This window comes from Leopardus geoffroyi, chromosome X, assembly GCF_018350155.1.
Source record: "Leopardus geoffroyi isolate Oge1 chromosome X, O.geoffroyi_Oge1_pat1.0, whole genome shotgun sequence".
NCBI lineage: Eukaryota > Metazoa > Chordata > Mammalia > Carnivora > Felidae > Leopardus > Leopardus geoffroyi.
Window position 1 is genome coordinate 43,720,651 of NC_059343.1, and position 18,074 is coordinate 43,738,724.

The window sequence follows — 18,074 nt, forward strand, 5'->3', positions numbered from 1 at the left end:
CAAAATTGCACTGGCATACTTCTCAAAGCTAAAACAAACAATCCTAAAATTTGTATGGAATCACAAAAGACCCCGAAGAGCCAAAGTAATATTGAAGAAGAAAACCAAAGTGGGAGGCATCACAATCCCAGACTTTAGCCTCTACTACAAAGCTGTAATCTTCAAGACAGCATGGTATTGGCACAAAAACAGACACAGAGACCAATGGAATAGAATACAGAACCCAGCACTGGACCCACCAATGTATGGCCAACTAATCTTTGCCAAAGCAGGAAAGAGCATCCAATGGAAGAAAGACAGTCTCTTTAGCAAACGGTGCTGGGAGAACTGGACAGCAACATGCAGAAGAATGAAACTAGACCAATTTCTTACACCATTCACAGAAATAAAGTCAAAATGGATGAAAGACGTAAATGTGAGACAGGAAACCATCAAAACTCTAGAGGAGAAAACAGGCAATGACCTCTTTCACCTCAGCTGCGACAATTTCTTGCTTGACACATCTCCAAAGGCAAGGGAATTAAAAGCGAAAATGAACTATTGGGACCTCATGAAGAGAAAAAGCTTCTGCGCTGCAAAGGAAACAATCAACAAAACTAAAAGACAACTGATGGAATGGGAAAAGATATTTTCAAATTACATATTGGATAAAGGGTTAGTATCCAAAATCTATAAAGCACGTACCAAACTCAGCACCTGAAAAACAAATAGTCCAGTGAAGAAATGGGCAGAAGACATGAATAGACACTTCTCCAAAGAAGACATTCAGATGGCCAACAGACACATGAAAAGATGCCCAACATCACTCATTATTAGAAAAATACAAATCAAAACCACACTGAGATATTATCCCACACCTGTCAGGGTGGCTAAAATGAACAAATCAGGAAACTACAGATACTGGTGAGGATGTGGAGAAACGGGAACTCTGTTGCACTGTTGGTGGGAATGTAAACTGGTGCAACTGCTCTGGAAAACAGTATGGAGGTTCCTCAAAAAATTAAAAATAGAACTACCCTATGACCCAGCAATAGCACTGCTAGGAATTTACCCAAGGGATATGGGAGTGCTGATGCATAGGGGCACATGTACCCCAATGTTTATAGAAGCACTTTCAACAATAGCCAAATTATGGAAAGAATCTAAATGTCCATCAACAGATCAATGGATAAAGAAGATATAGTTTATATATACAATGGAATACTACTTGGCAATGAGAAAGAATGAAATCTTGCCATTTGCAGCTATGTGAATGGAAGTGGAAGGTATTATGCCTAGTGAAATAAGTCAGAGAAAGACAGATATGTTTTCACTCATATGTGGATCTTTAAAAACTTAACAGAAGACCATGGAGGAAGGGAAGGGGGAAAATAGTTACAAACAGAAAGGGAGGGAGGCAAACCACAAGAGACTCTTAAATACAGAGAATAAACTGAGGGTGGATGGGGTGTGGGGGAGAGGGAAAATGGGTGATGGGCATTTAGTAGGGCACTTGTTGGGATGAGCACTGGGTGTTGTATGAAAGCCAGTCTGACAATAAAGTATATTTAAAAAATAAAAATAATGAGAATTGAAAAAAATTGGTATATATATTCAATGGAATATTAGTCATAATACAGAATGAAATCTTGCCATTTGCAACAACATGGATGGAGCTAGAGAGCATTATGCTAAGCAAAATAAGTTAGTCAGGAAAAGCCAAATAGCATATGATCACTTATATGTGGAATTTAAGAAACAAAAGAAATGAGCAAAGAAAAAAGAAACAAGCCAAAAAACATACTCTTGAATATAGAGATCGAACTGATGGTTACCAGAGGGGAGGTGGATGCGAGGGTGGGTGTAATAGATGAAGGGGATTAAGAGTAAACTTATCATGATGAGCACTGAGTAATGTATAGAGTAGTTGATTCACTATATTGTACATCTGAAACTAATATAATGGTATACATTAATTATACTGGACTTAAAATAATAAATTAAAAGATAACAAATCAAAAGGCCCTGGCTCCACTAAAAGTACTAGATAAAAGGAATGGAAACTTACTTTCAAAATCACAGATTCTATTGCTGTATTGTTCTGTTTTATCTGACTCCAGGCCTTTACAACATCCACCACAAAATCTTCCACTGCTGAGCACAGGAATCTGCAAAGATAAGATAGATGGGCAATGTGACGTGGACCATAATATCCAGAGCCCTTTTTTATTATAAAGTACATCTTCCTCCTTCTCGTTCTTTCTGTCTCTGTTTCCTGATCTCCCTTCTCTCCCTGTCCTTCCTCTCTCCTCTCCCTTTGTTTTCCCATTTTTTCATGTACATATGGTCATATGCATGAGTACCTATGAGAATTTAACTGGAATTTCGTAGCATAAATTCAGAATTTTCAGAAAAGAAAATTAAATTGATCCAGCTTAGGTCAGGTTTTCATCCTGGGTCAAATCAGCTATTGTTCAAGGGCCCATAAAATTTAATACAAAGATAATGACTTTGGGAGGACTGTTCCTGGGTGCGGGGTGTTTATCAAAGGAGAATGTGGCAGACTTGGCAGGAAACCTCCAAAGAATCCCAGGAGGAATGAATGACCCACCTACTTGGAAGGGGAGAATGTATTGCTCAGGCTATGAGAAAGCAACTCTGTAGGTTCTACAGAGACTTCTTCCATTGTTAGATGGAAATCAATGTGTCCCTGCTGTAGGAGTTAGGCTATGCTCTTGAATAGTATGGAATGTTGTGTTTCCCTTCTGTAACGCTTCTTCTAAATCTGTGGCTTGAAATTTTGTCTTTTTGAAATAGCAGGAGCACTCACCCTAATCTCATCTATTTTTTTCCTAAACTTTCCAATCAGCAGGTTTCAGTTGGCAGTAATTTGATACTTTCCTAGGCCCCAAGCTATCAAAATGAGCTCCTTGTCTGACTGAGGAACAGCCCATGAGGGCAAAAATACACCCCAGTTTGAGAGTGAAAGGAAGACTGACCTGGTTGCGATAATTATCTCTGTGGGGTACTTGGCCTTCAGGATTTTGTTCAACTCAATGGTTGCAGATTCTAGATGTTGGATGGCAGCAGCCTAGGGGGAAAAGGAGTGTTCAGCCCCGGAATCTTAGCACTGGGACATAGTCTGCTGCCCATCCTTATCCCCTCATTATTTTCTACTGACTGCCAACAACTCAACTGCCTCTCTGAAAATAGTCATAATCAAAGAATTCTTGTTGAAGATCCCCATATATAATCTTAGCTCTGTGGTCATTCTAAAAATAAGAGACATATATTGTTTGCTCTCATTTAAATAATTCTCAAAAACTCATGGAGGTACTTTTTGGTCCATGTTTCAAATGAACAACCAATCTCATATTGCATACCTAGTAAATAATAGATCTGGGATTTGAACCCACATCTTCCCAATGCCAGAGTGCAGCTCTTCTATAATAATATTAGTAATAATAAAAGTATTCACTTATATTTACTCTGTACCAGACTCTGTTCTAAGGTATACATAAATACTTTCTTATCCTTATAACAACTCCATTTCACAAAACAGCAAACTGAGGCACAGGAAATGGGAAGCTGATAAGTAGTAGAGCCTGGATTTGATTCTAAGTAGTCTGGCTCTCGAGTCTATATTCTCAACTACTGCTTCTACTTCACCCTCTCTGTTACCCCCTACATTCAAACAACTACCAGGTCCTGATGATTCTATCTTCCTCATATGTCTTAAATATGTCACTTCTCCTTATCCCTGTTACAACTTCACCAGTCCAAATCACCATCATCTTTTGCCTAGACAATTGCAGCATCTCCTATCTTTTCGCTTTGCCTCTAGTCTTTATTCCTTCAAATGTTTCTCCACGTACCATGGAGCACTTCTGCTTAAAACCCTTCTATTAGATAGCAGAATGGATAGATGGACAGATATGTGATAAGGCAAGTATAATGAAATGTTAATGGTAGACTCTACCATTTTATTTTATTTTTATTTTTTAAATTTATGATAAACACACACAAAGTTTTGATAGTTTCTATGTTAGGATTCTGTATACTTATTGGCATTATATGTCTCAAACTTTAATATAATGCCTAATGATATGTACTGTGATATTGAAATCAGCATTTTGATGTCTTTGAGAGTTATATCTTGTAGGCTAGAGTTGTAACTAGTTCTATTATTTAGCTCAAGAAGCTAGTATGTTTGAAAATTCTCATAATAAAATAAGAAAAAATAACCCACTTCTATAATTCTTATTAAGATAAGAGCCCAAATTTTATACCATGGATTACTAGGTTCTTCCTGGCCTGGCCCTTGATTGCTTCTCTAGTCTCATCTTTAGTCATTCTCCCAGCATATCTCCTCCCTGTCCCCTATGCCTTAGCCATTACAAATGTATGTGAATATTCTGTTCCGTTCAGTGAATATTCTATGCTCTCTCTTGCCATCGGAACAAGATACACTATTCCATCTTTCTGAAACAGGCCACCTCTTTCTTAGTATCCTGGTTAACTCCCTCTGGTCCTTTGATCTCTTCTGAAATGTCATTTCTGAGAAACTTTCCTTGATTTCCCCCAGAAAGGGGGAAGGGTTTGGTACACCTGCTGGGTGTTCCCACCCCTCTCTACTTCCTTACATACTAACACTCATACTACTTTATTAAAAGTATTGCTTCTATCACTTCAACTGGGCTCTGAACTCCATGACAGCATGAACTGTTTCATTCTTTACCCACTAGCACATGAGAACAGCTCCTAGAACAGTATCTCACACATAGTAGGTAATCCATAAAATTTCCCATAGATACTTTGAGTGAATGAATAAGTAAATGGATGAATGAGTTATATTCCTAGTGCCTAACACAGTTCTTAGAAAAGCTGCTGATTGATATGTCTCCAATCCTCAATGATCTCATCCACATTGAGCCCATGGATAATACAAAAGCTTCTCTCTGGGTTTTGCCTATTATTTCACTGTGTAACAAAGGTGTTGGCCTGAATTACAGCTGGGCAGCAGTTACCTCAAATCGGGGTAGATCCATTTCAACCTGTCCTCTTAGCAATGGAGTTTGTCTAGGAGTCTCACGTATCATCACACTCCATCTGAAATGAAGGTCAAAGAAAGATATTTAGACTCTGTTTCATCAAAAGCTGGCATCAATGCTTCACATATCAATAAAAAGGTCAAAATGTTTATGTGATGGGTGAAGATAAGTTGTAGGGATGCCCGCATTATTCCAGGTCACCTGATCTCAAGATATACCACAAGTAGAGCCTCTGCCTCAGGACTTCTTAAGGCCAATGTGATGGAAATAAGTCCATCATAGGGTTCTCAGAGAACGGATAGAGAGGTAACTATCAAGATCACCTAAGGTGATTTTGTAAAATACATATACCAGGGCCCTACCCAAGACCTACTGAATAAGAGTCTTTGTGGTAGCTTAGTTTGGTATCTTGAAAAAGTTTCTCAGAATATCCTTATAGGCAGCCAGAAATCAAATACTATGACCCAGCATTGAAAGTCTTTCTTCTCAGGACTTAGGACGGCAATACTCATTCCTCTCTAGAGCAGAGACAATCTAGGCCATTTGTTTCTGAACCCTCATTTTTATGAGTTTCTTTGAAAAACTGATGGAGCTATAGAATAGTTTCTATACTATTCTAGAACAGAACAGAAAGATAGAAATGCTCTCAAGGAAAAAATATGCTTACATAGACTATTAGCTATGCAACTTGAAGGAGGTTGACAGAACCCTTAAAATTTACCCATGGGGCTCCTGATTTAGGATCTTTTGAGTTTGGAGAAGGGCTTTAGTGATGTCTAAAGGATACATAGTGGACCCTGACTTCCTAATAGATAAGTGCTGCCCCACACAAACTGCCCTGCATTGAAGCTAGACAGGAAATGAGGCACTATGAGGGAGGTTACAACATTCATGGTTGAGATGATGTAACAGAATAACTGATGTGGGACTGGAATAGGCACAATGACCTGATCTTTCAGCCACTCACCTGTCTAGAATTCTCACACTAGCCTGCTCCACTCTGTTGAGGATGTTGACAGGCGACTTGTTTTTGTTCCAGAATGCGCCCCAGCCTAGGACACGGGCCAGATCATTGCCGGTTCCAAGTGGTATGACTGCCAACTGACACTGCAAGAACAAAAACAGGCACCCCTTTCAGACAATCCTACCAAGATCCACCCATAAACAAACCCAGAAGGTGCTCCTTGGGAAAGATTGTGGTCTCAAAACCAGTGGCAATAGGAGACTTCTGATTTTAGGAAGTGTAATAGGAAGATGTCTGATGTTGAGTGAACTTTTTCCTAAGGGGTTGGGCCCCCGCTCTTGGCAATATAGAACCTACTCAGTGAAAGAAAACATTGCTAGAATATGCCAGTATTTATAGCCATGCTTATGAAAGAGAAGTATAGCCATAAATTTCTATCAAGGGTTGGCCAAGGAGATAAGGTGACTTGGGAGACAAAGCTATAAGAGTCAGAAGGGCATGGAGCTATCTAGGTAGAGAAGGGAAAGTTAGAGGAAAGTTTCTGCTACTCTTGAGACTTGGGGAAGAAAATCAGTGGCCTCAGGAGGGTAAGAAAATTGGGGGCTGAATGTTGCCTGAAGCCACTTCTTTTCTGTTTGCTCTCCTCCCCTTTGATTCTTCACTTTGTGGCTTGGAGAATATAGTATTGCTCATTCTTTCTGATAACTCCCTAATTTCTCCTTCTCACAGATAGATAACCAGAAAATGGTTTAGGTGATGAAGCTTAGATTGGGAATCTGTCAGCCAGGTTGGCTATGAAACCAGTGGAAAACATGTTATATACATAAGGAGCATGAAGACCAGGGACTTTTTGGGATGAGCAGCTCCATACTCCCAATCTCTCTAGCAATGGCTAAACTGAGTCAGCCAGGAACTCACCCTTTCATGTAATCCAAAGGCATCAATCAGAGATAAGACCCAGCTCACACTGCCATCTCCACCACAAACCACAATGCGAAAACGAGCAAAATTCTTGAACATGGACAGCCTAAAAGAAAGAGGGAGAAAAAGAGCAATTTCATGAATGGTTAGGGTTCACAACTCTTTTCTATACTGTGCCAAGAGCTAAGGACTGCTGCTTCTGCATCCTGCTAACAGGCTACCTTCCTTCTTTCACTTAGCTCCTATCTCTCTGTATTCCTAACATCACAGGCAATGCTCCCATAGGCAATCCTGGAGATGAGGCCTTGCTTCAGCCTACCATCTTCGATGCCTAATCATACTTTAGAAGCTACAATAACATAGCTAAACTCCTTGTTGAGCCCAAGAAGAATGCCTTGCACATTGGCCAGTGGCCTCACAAAAACCAGAGCTGAACAGTCAGATGGTCCCTAAATAAAACAGGCCTATAGTAGAGATATATCTATTTGGTCCCTGGAAGGAATGAGGGACAGGAAAGGTGAGCAGTAATATCCATTTGTCTTCTCCTCTGAGGTCAGGAGATATAGTTAGACTTCTTCCAAACAGGAAAGGTAAAGCAAATCTGAGACCAGGACATGGTCCTGAAGGTATTTCTGGGAGAGGGCTAAAAGTTCTCCAACTACCCAACCTGAAATGTTCTGAAGTTATATGTTTGTGTCCTGACTTAAGAAAATATATCTTTCCTACCCAGGTACTAGAACTGATTTCAGGAAACCTATCCTAGTCTAGAATATATAGAGTGAAAAGTTCCATATATATACCCAACTATATCCCTTACCCCATGCTTACCCAGCTTCAGGTCCACCCTTCGACAGGTCAAAAACTTGAGAAGGATTAAGGTATTGCTTGAATTTTCGGAGGAAGATGATCCCTTGGTGATCGCCACTTTTGGAGTTGATGAAGATGAGAAGGGGACATGAACAGGCTGATGACCAATCAAGGTTCCAGAAGTCTGAAGATACTACTAATTGGCCTGATATATGCACACAACAAAAAGAAAAAGGAGAACAAAGAACAGGGCCATTGAGATGGAAACAAGACATGACTTAACATCACATTTTGGAAAGACTTTTTAAAAACAGCTTTATTGAGGTATAATTGATATACAAATAATTGTACATATTTAATGTGTGCAATTTAATTAGTTTAGATATATGTAAACACCCATGATACAATCACCACAAACAAGGCCAAACACATATCCAACGCCTCCCAGATTTTCCTTATGCCCAGACCCCTGAGAATGAGAACCAGAGGGGAATTCAGAACACAACCCAAAGGGGCTTTTATTTAATGTTTGCCCAGCTGTTGCCAGGCAAACATTTGTTAAGCAACTACTACATGCCAATCATCATGCTAGATACTGCTAGGGGTATAGCCTCTGCCCTCAAGCTGGAGGAACAGACTCATACACAATAATATGTTCAAACACAAAGATTAAGGAAATTGGTGCCATAATGAAGGGTTAATAAAACACTGTGGGGAATCTGAAGGAGAGTGTTGGGAGCCCAGGAGGAGGATCAGCATACCAACTAGTCCTCTCTCTGGGATAGCTCAGTTCTCACAGTGAGAAGGTAACAGGTAAGGAGAGAGGGGGAGGAAAAGCTGTCTTTTAGCTAGGAGCTAATTACAGAACATATCAAAGTGGGATGAAGCAGGGAGCTTTAATCACTCCTTTAAGGCTCTGGCAGAGCAATCCAAGTTATCATACCAACTTCCAGGGGAAACAAGACTATAGGGAAATTGTCTGAATAAGAGAGATGCTTTTAATAATCCCTAACTCTGAAGTTCCCTACAGTGAAGTGGAGTTATAGCAGTCTAAATTGCCAAAGCCTGACAGCTTGTGCTGTCTTAGAGCCTGTGGGCACGGAGACAGGTAGTGAGCAATGGCCCCCTAGGAGATGGTAGACAAATCGTGAGCCCCCAAACCTCTGAGCTTATGACTTGCCAGGGATACCTCAGCAAAAATAAATGCAAAGGGAAAAAGGTATGTGGCTCACTCCTGAATGATGCGGGGCATGGGGAGGGAGGTGAGATATCCCATTTGTTGTAACCTGGATGAAAGGGAGCCTGGAGGAATTCTGCTGACTTGAGCAGATTTCATGGCTGTTTTGCCTGGAAAAGCAAAGGTTTCCTTTGCTTCCTTTGCTCCTTTGCTTCCTGGAAAAGCTAAAGCAGGCTTCCTCTATGGGCCAATTCCTACTCAATGTCCAGTAGAACTCAAAGGGATCCTAACCCAGCTAGCCAGTCATGCACCAAATTTTCAGGGCTTGCTAGGACTCACAGCTATAAGGGAAGTCTGCTATATCCCTTCAATAGCATAGCCTAGAAGTAGTTGCTCTCCCTGAACACATTATCCAAAAATAGTGCCCTTTTCAACATTTGTTTTACAAAAGGTAATATGTTGACACAATGGTAGTTAAGACATTCATTCAACAAATATGTATTGAGGGCATTCTCTGTGATTGTCCTTCTTGTGTTCTGAGAATAAATGGTGGACAAGATAGAAATAGTCTCTGTTCTTGTGGAGCTTATATTCTAATGGTGGGAGACACACCATAACAAAGAAATATAGAAAATAATATCAGGTCGCCTGGTTGAGTGTCCAACTTCAGTTCAGGTCATGATCTCCCAGTTTGTGGGTTTGAGCCTGGCATCAAACTCTGTGCTGATAGTTCAGCTTGGACCCTGATTCAGATTCTGTGTCTCACTCTCTCTCTGCCCTTCTCTGACTCTCTCTCTCTCTCTCAAAAATAAATAAACATTATTAAAAAAAGAAAATAATATAATTTGAAGAAAAAGAAGTCAGGGTAAGGGGATGGTGACTAAAGGGGGTGTAATTTTAGACAGCGTAGTCAGAGACAGCTTCTCTGGGGAGGTGACATGTGAGATGAGACTTAAATGAAATAAAGAACTGAGCAATGCAGATATTAGGGGGAAAAGTTTCTGGGGCAGAAGAAAGAGTAAGTGCTAGGACCCAGAGAAGGGAGACTGTCTGGGGTGTCTGAAGACCAGTAAACAGAAAGGCATGACTGTTGTGGAGTGAGTGTGGGCGGGGGGGGGGAGTGGCAGAAATGAGATCAGAGAGACGACAGGGACCATATAAAATGATAACAAGATGTTAGAGGACGCAGTTCAAAGATAAGGGTGTGGCTAGTATGGTATGAAACATTAGGGTCAAGTCATAAGATACATGAAGAAAATAAAAAAAAAAAAAAGTAGTATCTTTTTATGCGCTTGCTCCTTTACCAAACAACAATCAAGCCCCAACTCACCACCTGGTCTCAGGTTTACCTCTGCTTTGAGAATCTGATTCTGCTCTGTGGTTCCTTTTATTCAGCAACCTCTCGCCAACGCCCTCTAGGTGAGCATATGACTTTGAGTATGCACTTCAATGAAAGGATTTATGGAAACAGCCTCCTGCCAACATCTAATGGAACTGTGAGCTATGCTTAGAAGCAAGGACTCCCTCTGCCAGAGGTTATGGAATAGATCTTTCTATGCTCAATGATTTTTAACAGTGCCAAAGGTCCAATGGGTTAGTCCCTTTTTAAAGATGAGACAGCAGTAGCACTGATACCAACTGCTATGAACTATTTGGGCCTCAGTTTCCTTATCTGCAAAGTGGGCCATTCCAAAAACTAACTTGTTTCCCAATGTTGAGATGAAAATGAACTAGGTGTTACATTGAGGAGAAAAGGAAATATGAATTGTTTCTTAAATGTGAAAGATGAACCAACTCGCTATAGTAAGAGACTAGTTAAAACTGGCCATGGTACCATTTTTTTTCTTATCCAGAAGATTGGCAAAAATAAAAAAAAAATAGGTGATACAGTTGATTGAGGAAGACATGGAAAAATATGCACTATCACTGAGGGTGGAAGTGCAAAGTGACAACAAGCCCTATGGAGGGTAATTTGACAGCATCTATGAAAATTACAAAGGCCTATTCATTATGACCCAGTAATTACACTTCGGGGAATTTTTCCTATAGATGTATATGTAAAATGACCTGTATGAGATTGTTCATTGCAACATTGTTGTAATAGCAAAAGAGTGAAAACCACCAAGTTATCTACCAATAGAGAACTAGTTAAGTAAATTATGGTATATCCATATAATGGGTTATCTTATAGCTGTAAAAAAGAACAAGGAGGCAATATTTTGATACAAAATGACCTCCTAAATATACTATGAAGGATAAAATAAAAGCAAGGTTTAGAGCAATGTGTACAGTGTTAAAAAGGGGAGGGATAAGAATATATGTTTATATTTACTAGTATATACTGGAAGACATACTCGAAGCTATTGAATAAACCAATGGCAGTAGTCAACTTTTTGTGAGTGGTCATGGGATGGGACTACAGGAGATTGAGAAGATTGAGAGAAAGGATAGTAATATTTTTAAACTAAATATGTGCATATGTGTGTTTCTATTTTTTAGAAAAACTTTAACCATGTGAATATATCAACTATTTAAGGATTAAATTAAGAAATAGGAAGAAAGAATTATGCTAATGTTATCAATAAGTTAAATAGCCACGAGGGTGTAGCTGAAATCATTTGTAGATCCATTTGGCAGCTTAGATCATGGGTTGCCTTCTGCAATGTACTTCTACAACATAATGCAGCTGTGTGCCACAGCTGGTTGCCCTCTAGATTTATTCACTAAACTAGAGCAAACATCTTAACTTCTCTGGGTATTCATTTCTCCATATGTACAATAGCATCATGTTGCAATGACTGATAAAAATAATCCAGGATGGGGATGGAAAACTGAGATAAGGAGAAAATTCTATAATTAAGGCAACTCACGCTTCAGTGTCAAACCTAATTTGGTTACAGATGGGAAGACAAAGGGAAGCAGTGTTGGCAGAAAGCTATTCTTTGGAAAAGACAAGGACAGACCCATCTAGCATTTCTCCTAGAGTCAGAGAACATCTGAATTTGAGCAAGGCCAAGTTTGTCAAGAGAATCTGTGAACAAGGTGAGAAAATTGTGTGGCATCATGGACTGGAATATAGCAATGTTAGGCAGATTCATAACCAGGTAAGTAATTGTGCCCACAAGGCTGCTTTTGAATAGGCTGATGTTAATTGTAATGGAGTGTCCTGTACTCTTCAGCAATTTTAATCAAAAATTCAAATGAAAACATAGAAGGCTGGCTTCTCAAATTTGAAGTACTCAAAGCTGGAGGGAAAGCTATTGGATGACAGAATCTAGATTGAAAAATGACCTAATGGGCAGATAGATCAAAGTCAACAAGATGAAAAAGGGATAAATGTGAAGCTTGGATTTTACACCTGAGGACATAAATTGTACTAGAATTGGACAATAGGAACTTGGTTTGGCAGGATCAAGTGTGAAAAGGGCTTAGAGAATTTAGTTGACTTTAGATAACTCAACAGCCTGAAAGAGCCTTTCAAAAAACAAATAAAGGCTCATGCTTCTTTGAGCTGCCTTAATACAACCACAGTTCTCCAAACCAGGAAGCCTATAGTCCCTCTCAAATTTGTTCAGTTTGTATCACAGAAGGATGTTAAATTAGCATAAAGACAGCTTACTTATCCCCTTCCTATATTTTAAAATGATCTCTAACAGATGTTAGTTCATCTAACCCTCACAATGCACCTGAGTATAACTGTTATTGAAAGAAAGCTTCTCAAGAGTGAGATTCAATTGGATCAAGACTGCAGATGAGTAAAAGGAAAGGCTAAAACCTAGCTCATGGGGCATTAGATGAAATACTACACAAAAAGAATGGCTTAGCTCAGGTGCTTCTAAGCAATAATACTATGTCATTGGTGGAAAACAAAAGAAAGAAGCAATGCCATTAGTTGATTGTCTATAACAAGAGTAAGAAGTGATAGGATAGGAAAAAAACAAAGAAACTCCAACTTCCCTAAGGACAGGAAGCACAGAACCTGTTGGGCTAATTACAAATAGGTTGCAGCCCCTTAATACCTATTTAGGGTGATAGGAGGGATGCTGAGGAGGGCATCCTTCAGTCTGCTTAGACATCTTCCCCAGGTCCCCCTGTTGGGGTGAGCAAAATCTCAGATTCAAGACTAAATTGACTTTCATAGCAGCTTGAGTTTGCTTGGTTGACTAGTTTGTTACTTTTTCTCTTCTATCAATCCTATTTTCCTCCTACTCCCTTCCTTTCCCTGTCCAGTCAAGCATCTTTAATTTACCAAGTCATCCACCTCATCACCTCTCTAGTTAACTATCTGGTAGGTGACTTTATGTGTGTAAATATTTGAGTAGATTTGAGAATAATATATGTATGCATCCCTGAGTGAAGTTAGCTTTGTGTCTGTGCATGTCATTAAGGAAACACGACAGAAACCTGAAGAAACCTGTGTGAATGGCTCATTCCCTGTACCAATGTCTATCTGGATGTATCTGTGTTAGGGTTAGAAAATTACTGGAAAAGACTAGAGTGGCTCTGAGTGTGTGCAGATGTGTATGTACACATGTGCACATGTGCTATGTCCAGTTCTAAAACTCTGCTGTACCGGCTGCAGAATCCTTGCCCACTTCTGTTCTCTGACTAAGGAACCTATATACTTTTCTTTCTTTTCTTTGCTGTCAGCTAATGTTGGCTCTTCCTTGGCAACAAAATGTGCAGTAAGCATCGATATGGGGATAATTTTTAAGTCTATGAAATTCTGGTTCACTAACCACTCCCGGGTGAGTAGACCACCACATGTTAGAGTTGGATAAATTAGCATATTAGTGAAATATAAATGAAAACATTTCATGAAGGATTTGAACTTTCCCCTCCAGTAAGTGAAATTGACCATAGATAGAGTGAAGTTAACCATACACAAACTGAAATTGATGGGTAGTGTATCTCTTTGCTGGTTTAGTGAAACAGTAGTGTGTCAGTTGGTAAATATATTAGATTTCTAAATTCCTTAGTGTTAGTAAAATAGGTCAGCTCTTTTTAGCTGTGATATGTGATTTTGATATTGACAGCTCCCATTATTTAGTAATGAATAATGGGAGAAGCAAATGAACAACTCAATGGCACAAAGGAGAGTCTCTCAAAAGCAAAGAAAAAGTGGGGAAGTAGAGGTATACTCAAAAAAGCATTCATTGTTAGCAATTGCTAAAAAGTGAAGTATTCCTGTGGGAGTCTACATTTTTCATTAGGCTACAAGACTAGTGATTTAATTTTGTTGTCCTTTGGGCTATGTTCCTTCATATTCAGGCCCTTTACATATTATTACTTATCCTCACAATATACAGTATCATTCCATTTACAGATGTGGAAAGTGAAGCTCAGAGAATGTAAGTGACTTACCCAAGGTCACCTAGCTAGTAAGTAACTAAAACTCATGGTTGCCTGGCCTTTATTTTATCCTTTATACCATGTTTCTTCTATGTCATATCATACTTTAAAAAGCCTTTTGGGATGAGCACTGGGTGTTTTATGGAAACCAATTTGGACAATAAATTTCATATATTATAAAAAATAAAAAAAAAAAAAAAGGAAAAAAAAAAGAAAAAAAAAAAAAGAAATGCAGTAGATGTTAATGAGGTTTCAGAAGACCAGTTAATTTAGTGTATCATTGTTGTACCAACTCTATCAATTTCTTCTCACACACAGGTTTGAATTGTTTTTCTTTGCTTTGGTTAGGAGATGCCCTTAGGAATTATTCAGATGCATGTATTATTTTTTGCCCTTACTTTCAATATTCTCCTGAAGTAAAAGGCTATCATTTCAAAGGCAAAAAAAAAAAAAAAATAAATAAAAAAAATAAAAAGCAAACACAAAACTAAACAAAACGTCCCTCCCCTTGGCCCCTGTTTTATCTGTTCTAACATCTCCAACCCTCTGATAGGAGACCCTATAGAAAGTTTAGTCTTGTTGCTTTGATTTCATTACTAATTCCATTCTGTGAAACCTCCTATAATTAGTTGACAGTGGTAACATTTTCTGATCTCCAAGTGCCTCCAAGTGTCACTCCTTTGGAGCTTAGCATATGCTACCTTTTGTCATATTATATCCATATGTCATATCAATTGTCATATCCATATCCTGGGTCGACAATAACCATAAACTCTAGCTATGCTCTTATCTTGGATCTCTTTGTAGCCTTCCAACACCTTATGAATAGAATTCTCAATAAAACACTAGTGTTTAGGAATTGACAAAGCATGAGCAGAGCATGCTGGGACAATAATCATGCTAATTTCAGATTTGGAGACAACCTTGGTATTAGTGTCCATTCTAAGAGTAACATAACCTGGGCCTTCATGTAGTTCTTCCTTGCCCACCTGCATGCAAGCAAACTTCTTTTATGGATTATCTAGTGGCTGAAAATCATGAAAAACCTGAAATCAATTCTGATAATTTAGAAGCAACTGGGAAAGAGCCTACAGAGAATATGCCCACATACATATACACCATAAATACCAACATTCATTATCCCAAAGGTCTAAAAAGAAACATGAGCTGTCTTTACATATATGCACATTCCTACTCCCCAAAAATGTTTGACTGGTTGAGAATAATAATTTAATTAAAACATTTCCCGCCTAAATGTCCATCAACTGATGAATGGATAAAGAGATTGTGGTTTGTATACACAATGGAATACTACTTGGCAATGAGAAAGAATGAAATATGGTCTTTTGTAGCAACGTGGATGGAACTGGAGAGTGTGATGCTAAGTGAAATAAGTCATACAGAGAAAGACAGATACCATATGTTTTCATTCTTATGTGGATCCTGAGAAACTTAACAGAAGACCATGGGGGAGGGGAAGGAAAAAAAAAAGTTAGAGAGGGAGAGAGCCAAACCATAAGAGACTCTTAAAAACTGAGAATAAACTGAGGGTTGATGGGGGGTGGGAGGGAGGGGAGGGTGGATGATGGGCATTGAGGAGGGCAGCTGTTGGGATGAGCACTGGGTGTTGTATGGAAACCAATTTGACAATAAATTTCATATTAAAAAAAATTTCCCCAGTCTTAGCACCTTCCCTCCTGTCCCAATGAAATACATTCTGAGATTAAAGTTTAGGTACTCACCATCTCCTTTAGGGTCGCTGAGAGCAGTGGGAGGAATGACTGATGTTCGATGACTTCCAAACCAGCATTCCTTGGAAAACCGTCTACGGCAGTCATCATGCACCTGAAACGACAAGAGAACAGAGAGAAAAAAAGGAAGGGGGAGAGAAAAAGATACAATTGATCAGTCTTGAGGTCAAATTCCAAGGTTTCAGTCCCCAGTATTAAAAATCTCCCTTTCTGAGATTTGGTGCCATACACTTTCCCCTGACTTAACCTGGACACCCACTTTCCACTCAGAGCTTGAACCATCCCTGAAGATGGCCTCTGAGCTCTGTTCCTTTCAAAGGTAGCTTTTAGAAGACACCCATCACAGGCATTAAGAAGACACAAGTCCTAGGGCACAATCTTAGTGACCTACACAATAGGGAGCTTACTTGCAATTTAAGAATGCTAATCCTGATAATATACTATTACACTCCAATCCTTACATCAATCATGTATAGTAGGGAATACATTATTAGGTTCATTTTAGAAATGAGGATACCAAAGGTCAGAGAGGTGAAGAGTCTTGCTCATGGTCAAATACCTGGGAATTGGCAGAGCTGAGATTCTGCTGCCTTCTCCACAAGTGGTCATATTTCCCAAATTTCTGATATTTTTAAGTACCACTTCCTGGAAAATGACATAGTTCCTAGTGGACATGAATCTGGCCTGATTACGCAAGAGCAATTAAAAAGAAAGCCAAAGGACAACCAGAGTTTTCTTTTTTTTTTTTATTGAGATATAATTGACATATAACATTATATCAGCTCCAGGGGTACAACCTAATGATTTGATATTTGTATATATTGCAAAATGATCACTACAGTAAGTGTAGTTAACATGTGTCACCATATATAATTACATTTCTTTTCTTGTGATGATAACTTTTAAGGTCTACATTCTTAGCAAATTACAAGTAGGCAAAACTGTATTATTAACTACAGTCACCATGCTGTCCGTTATATCCTGATGTCTCATTTATTTTAGAACTGGAAGTTTGTACCTTTTGACCACCTTCACCTATTTTGCCCATATCCTACCCCCCATCCCCATATCTGTGAGCTCATTTTTTTTTAGATTCTACACGTAAGTGAGATCATATAGTATTTCTCATTCTCTGACCCATTTTATATAGCATAATGCCCTGAGGTCCATCCATGTTGCTGCAAATGCCATGATTTCCTTCACTTTTAGGGCTGAATAATATTCCATTGCATATACATCTACCACATTTTCTTTATCCATGCATCCATCACTAGACACTTAGGTTCTTACCATATCTTGACTATCATAAATAATGTTGCTGTGAACATAAGAGTGCCTATATCTTTTTGAGTTAGTGTTTTCATTCTCTTCAGAAGTGAAGTTGCTAGGTCATATGGTAGTTATATTTTTAATTTTTAAAGGAAACTCTTTACTGTTTTCCACAGTGGCTGCACCAATTCACATTTATACCAACAGTACACAAGGGTTCTCTTTTCTCCATATCCTTGTCAACGTTTATTTCTTGTCTTTTCGGTAACAGCTACTCTGACAGGTGTGAGGTGGTATCTCATTGACATTTTGATTTGCATTTGCCTGATGATTAGTGATATTGAATACCTTTTCATAAATCTGTTTGCCATCTGTATGTCTTTAGAAAAATATCTATGTAGATCCTCTGTCCATTTTTTAATTGGATTGTTGCTTGCTTTGTGCTATGGAGTTGTATGATTTCTTTATATATTTTGGATATTTACTTCTTATAAGATATATGATTTAAAAATATTTTCTCTCATTTAGTTGGTTGCCTTTTTCCTTTTGTTAATGGCTCCTTTGCTGTGCAGAAGCTGTTTAGTAGTCTCATCTGTTTATTTTTTCTTTTGTTGCCTTTACTTTTGGTGTCAAATCCAAAAATCCATGACAAGTCTGATCTCAAGGAGTTTACCATCTATGTTTTCTTCTAGAAGTTTTATGGTTTCAAGTCTTACATTCAAGTCTTGAATCCATTTGAATTCATTTTTGTGACTGGTATAAGATAGCGGTCCAGTTTCATTCTTTTTGCAGGTGGGTGTCCA

At 38.8% G+C, this 18,074-nt stretch overlaps 1 protein-coding gene across 1 annotated transcript in view; it reads right to left on the reverse strand.

Annotated features, from left to right (window-relative positions):
• The window catches only part of DGKK (diacylglycerol kinase kappa), a 165,735-nt gene that overhangs the window by 36,221 nt on the left and 111,440 nt on the right, over positions 1 to 18,074 (reverse strand). The window contains exons 8-14 of the mRNA XM_045471786.1: positions 15,994 to 16,096; positions 7,744 to 7,927; positions 6,913 to 7,021; positions 5,998 to 6,137; positions 5,007 to 5,088; positions 2,979 to 3,070; positions 2,048 to 2,147 (exon numbers count right to left, since the gene is read on the reverse strand). Coding sequence (XP_045327742.1) covers positions 2,048 to 2,147; positions 2,979 to 3,070; positions 5,007 to 5,088; positions 5,998 to 6,137; positions 6,913 to 7,021; positions 7,744 to 7,927; positions 15,994 to 16,096 — 810 coding nt within the window. The remainder of the gene's footprint in view (positions 1 to 2,047; positions 2,148 to 2,978; positions 3,071 to 5,006; positions 5,089 to 5,997; positions 6,138 to 6,912; positions 7,022 to 7,743; positions 7,928 to 15,993; positions 16,097 to 18,074) is intronic.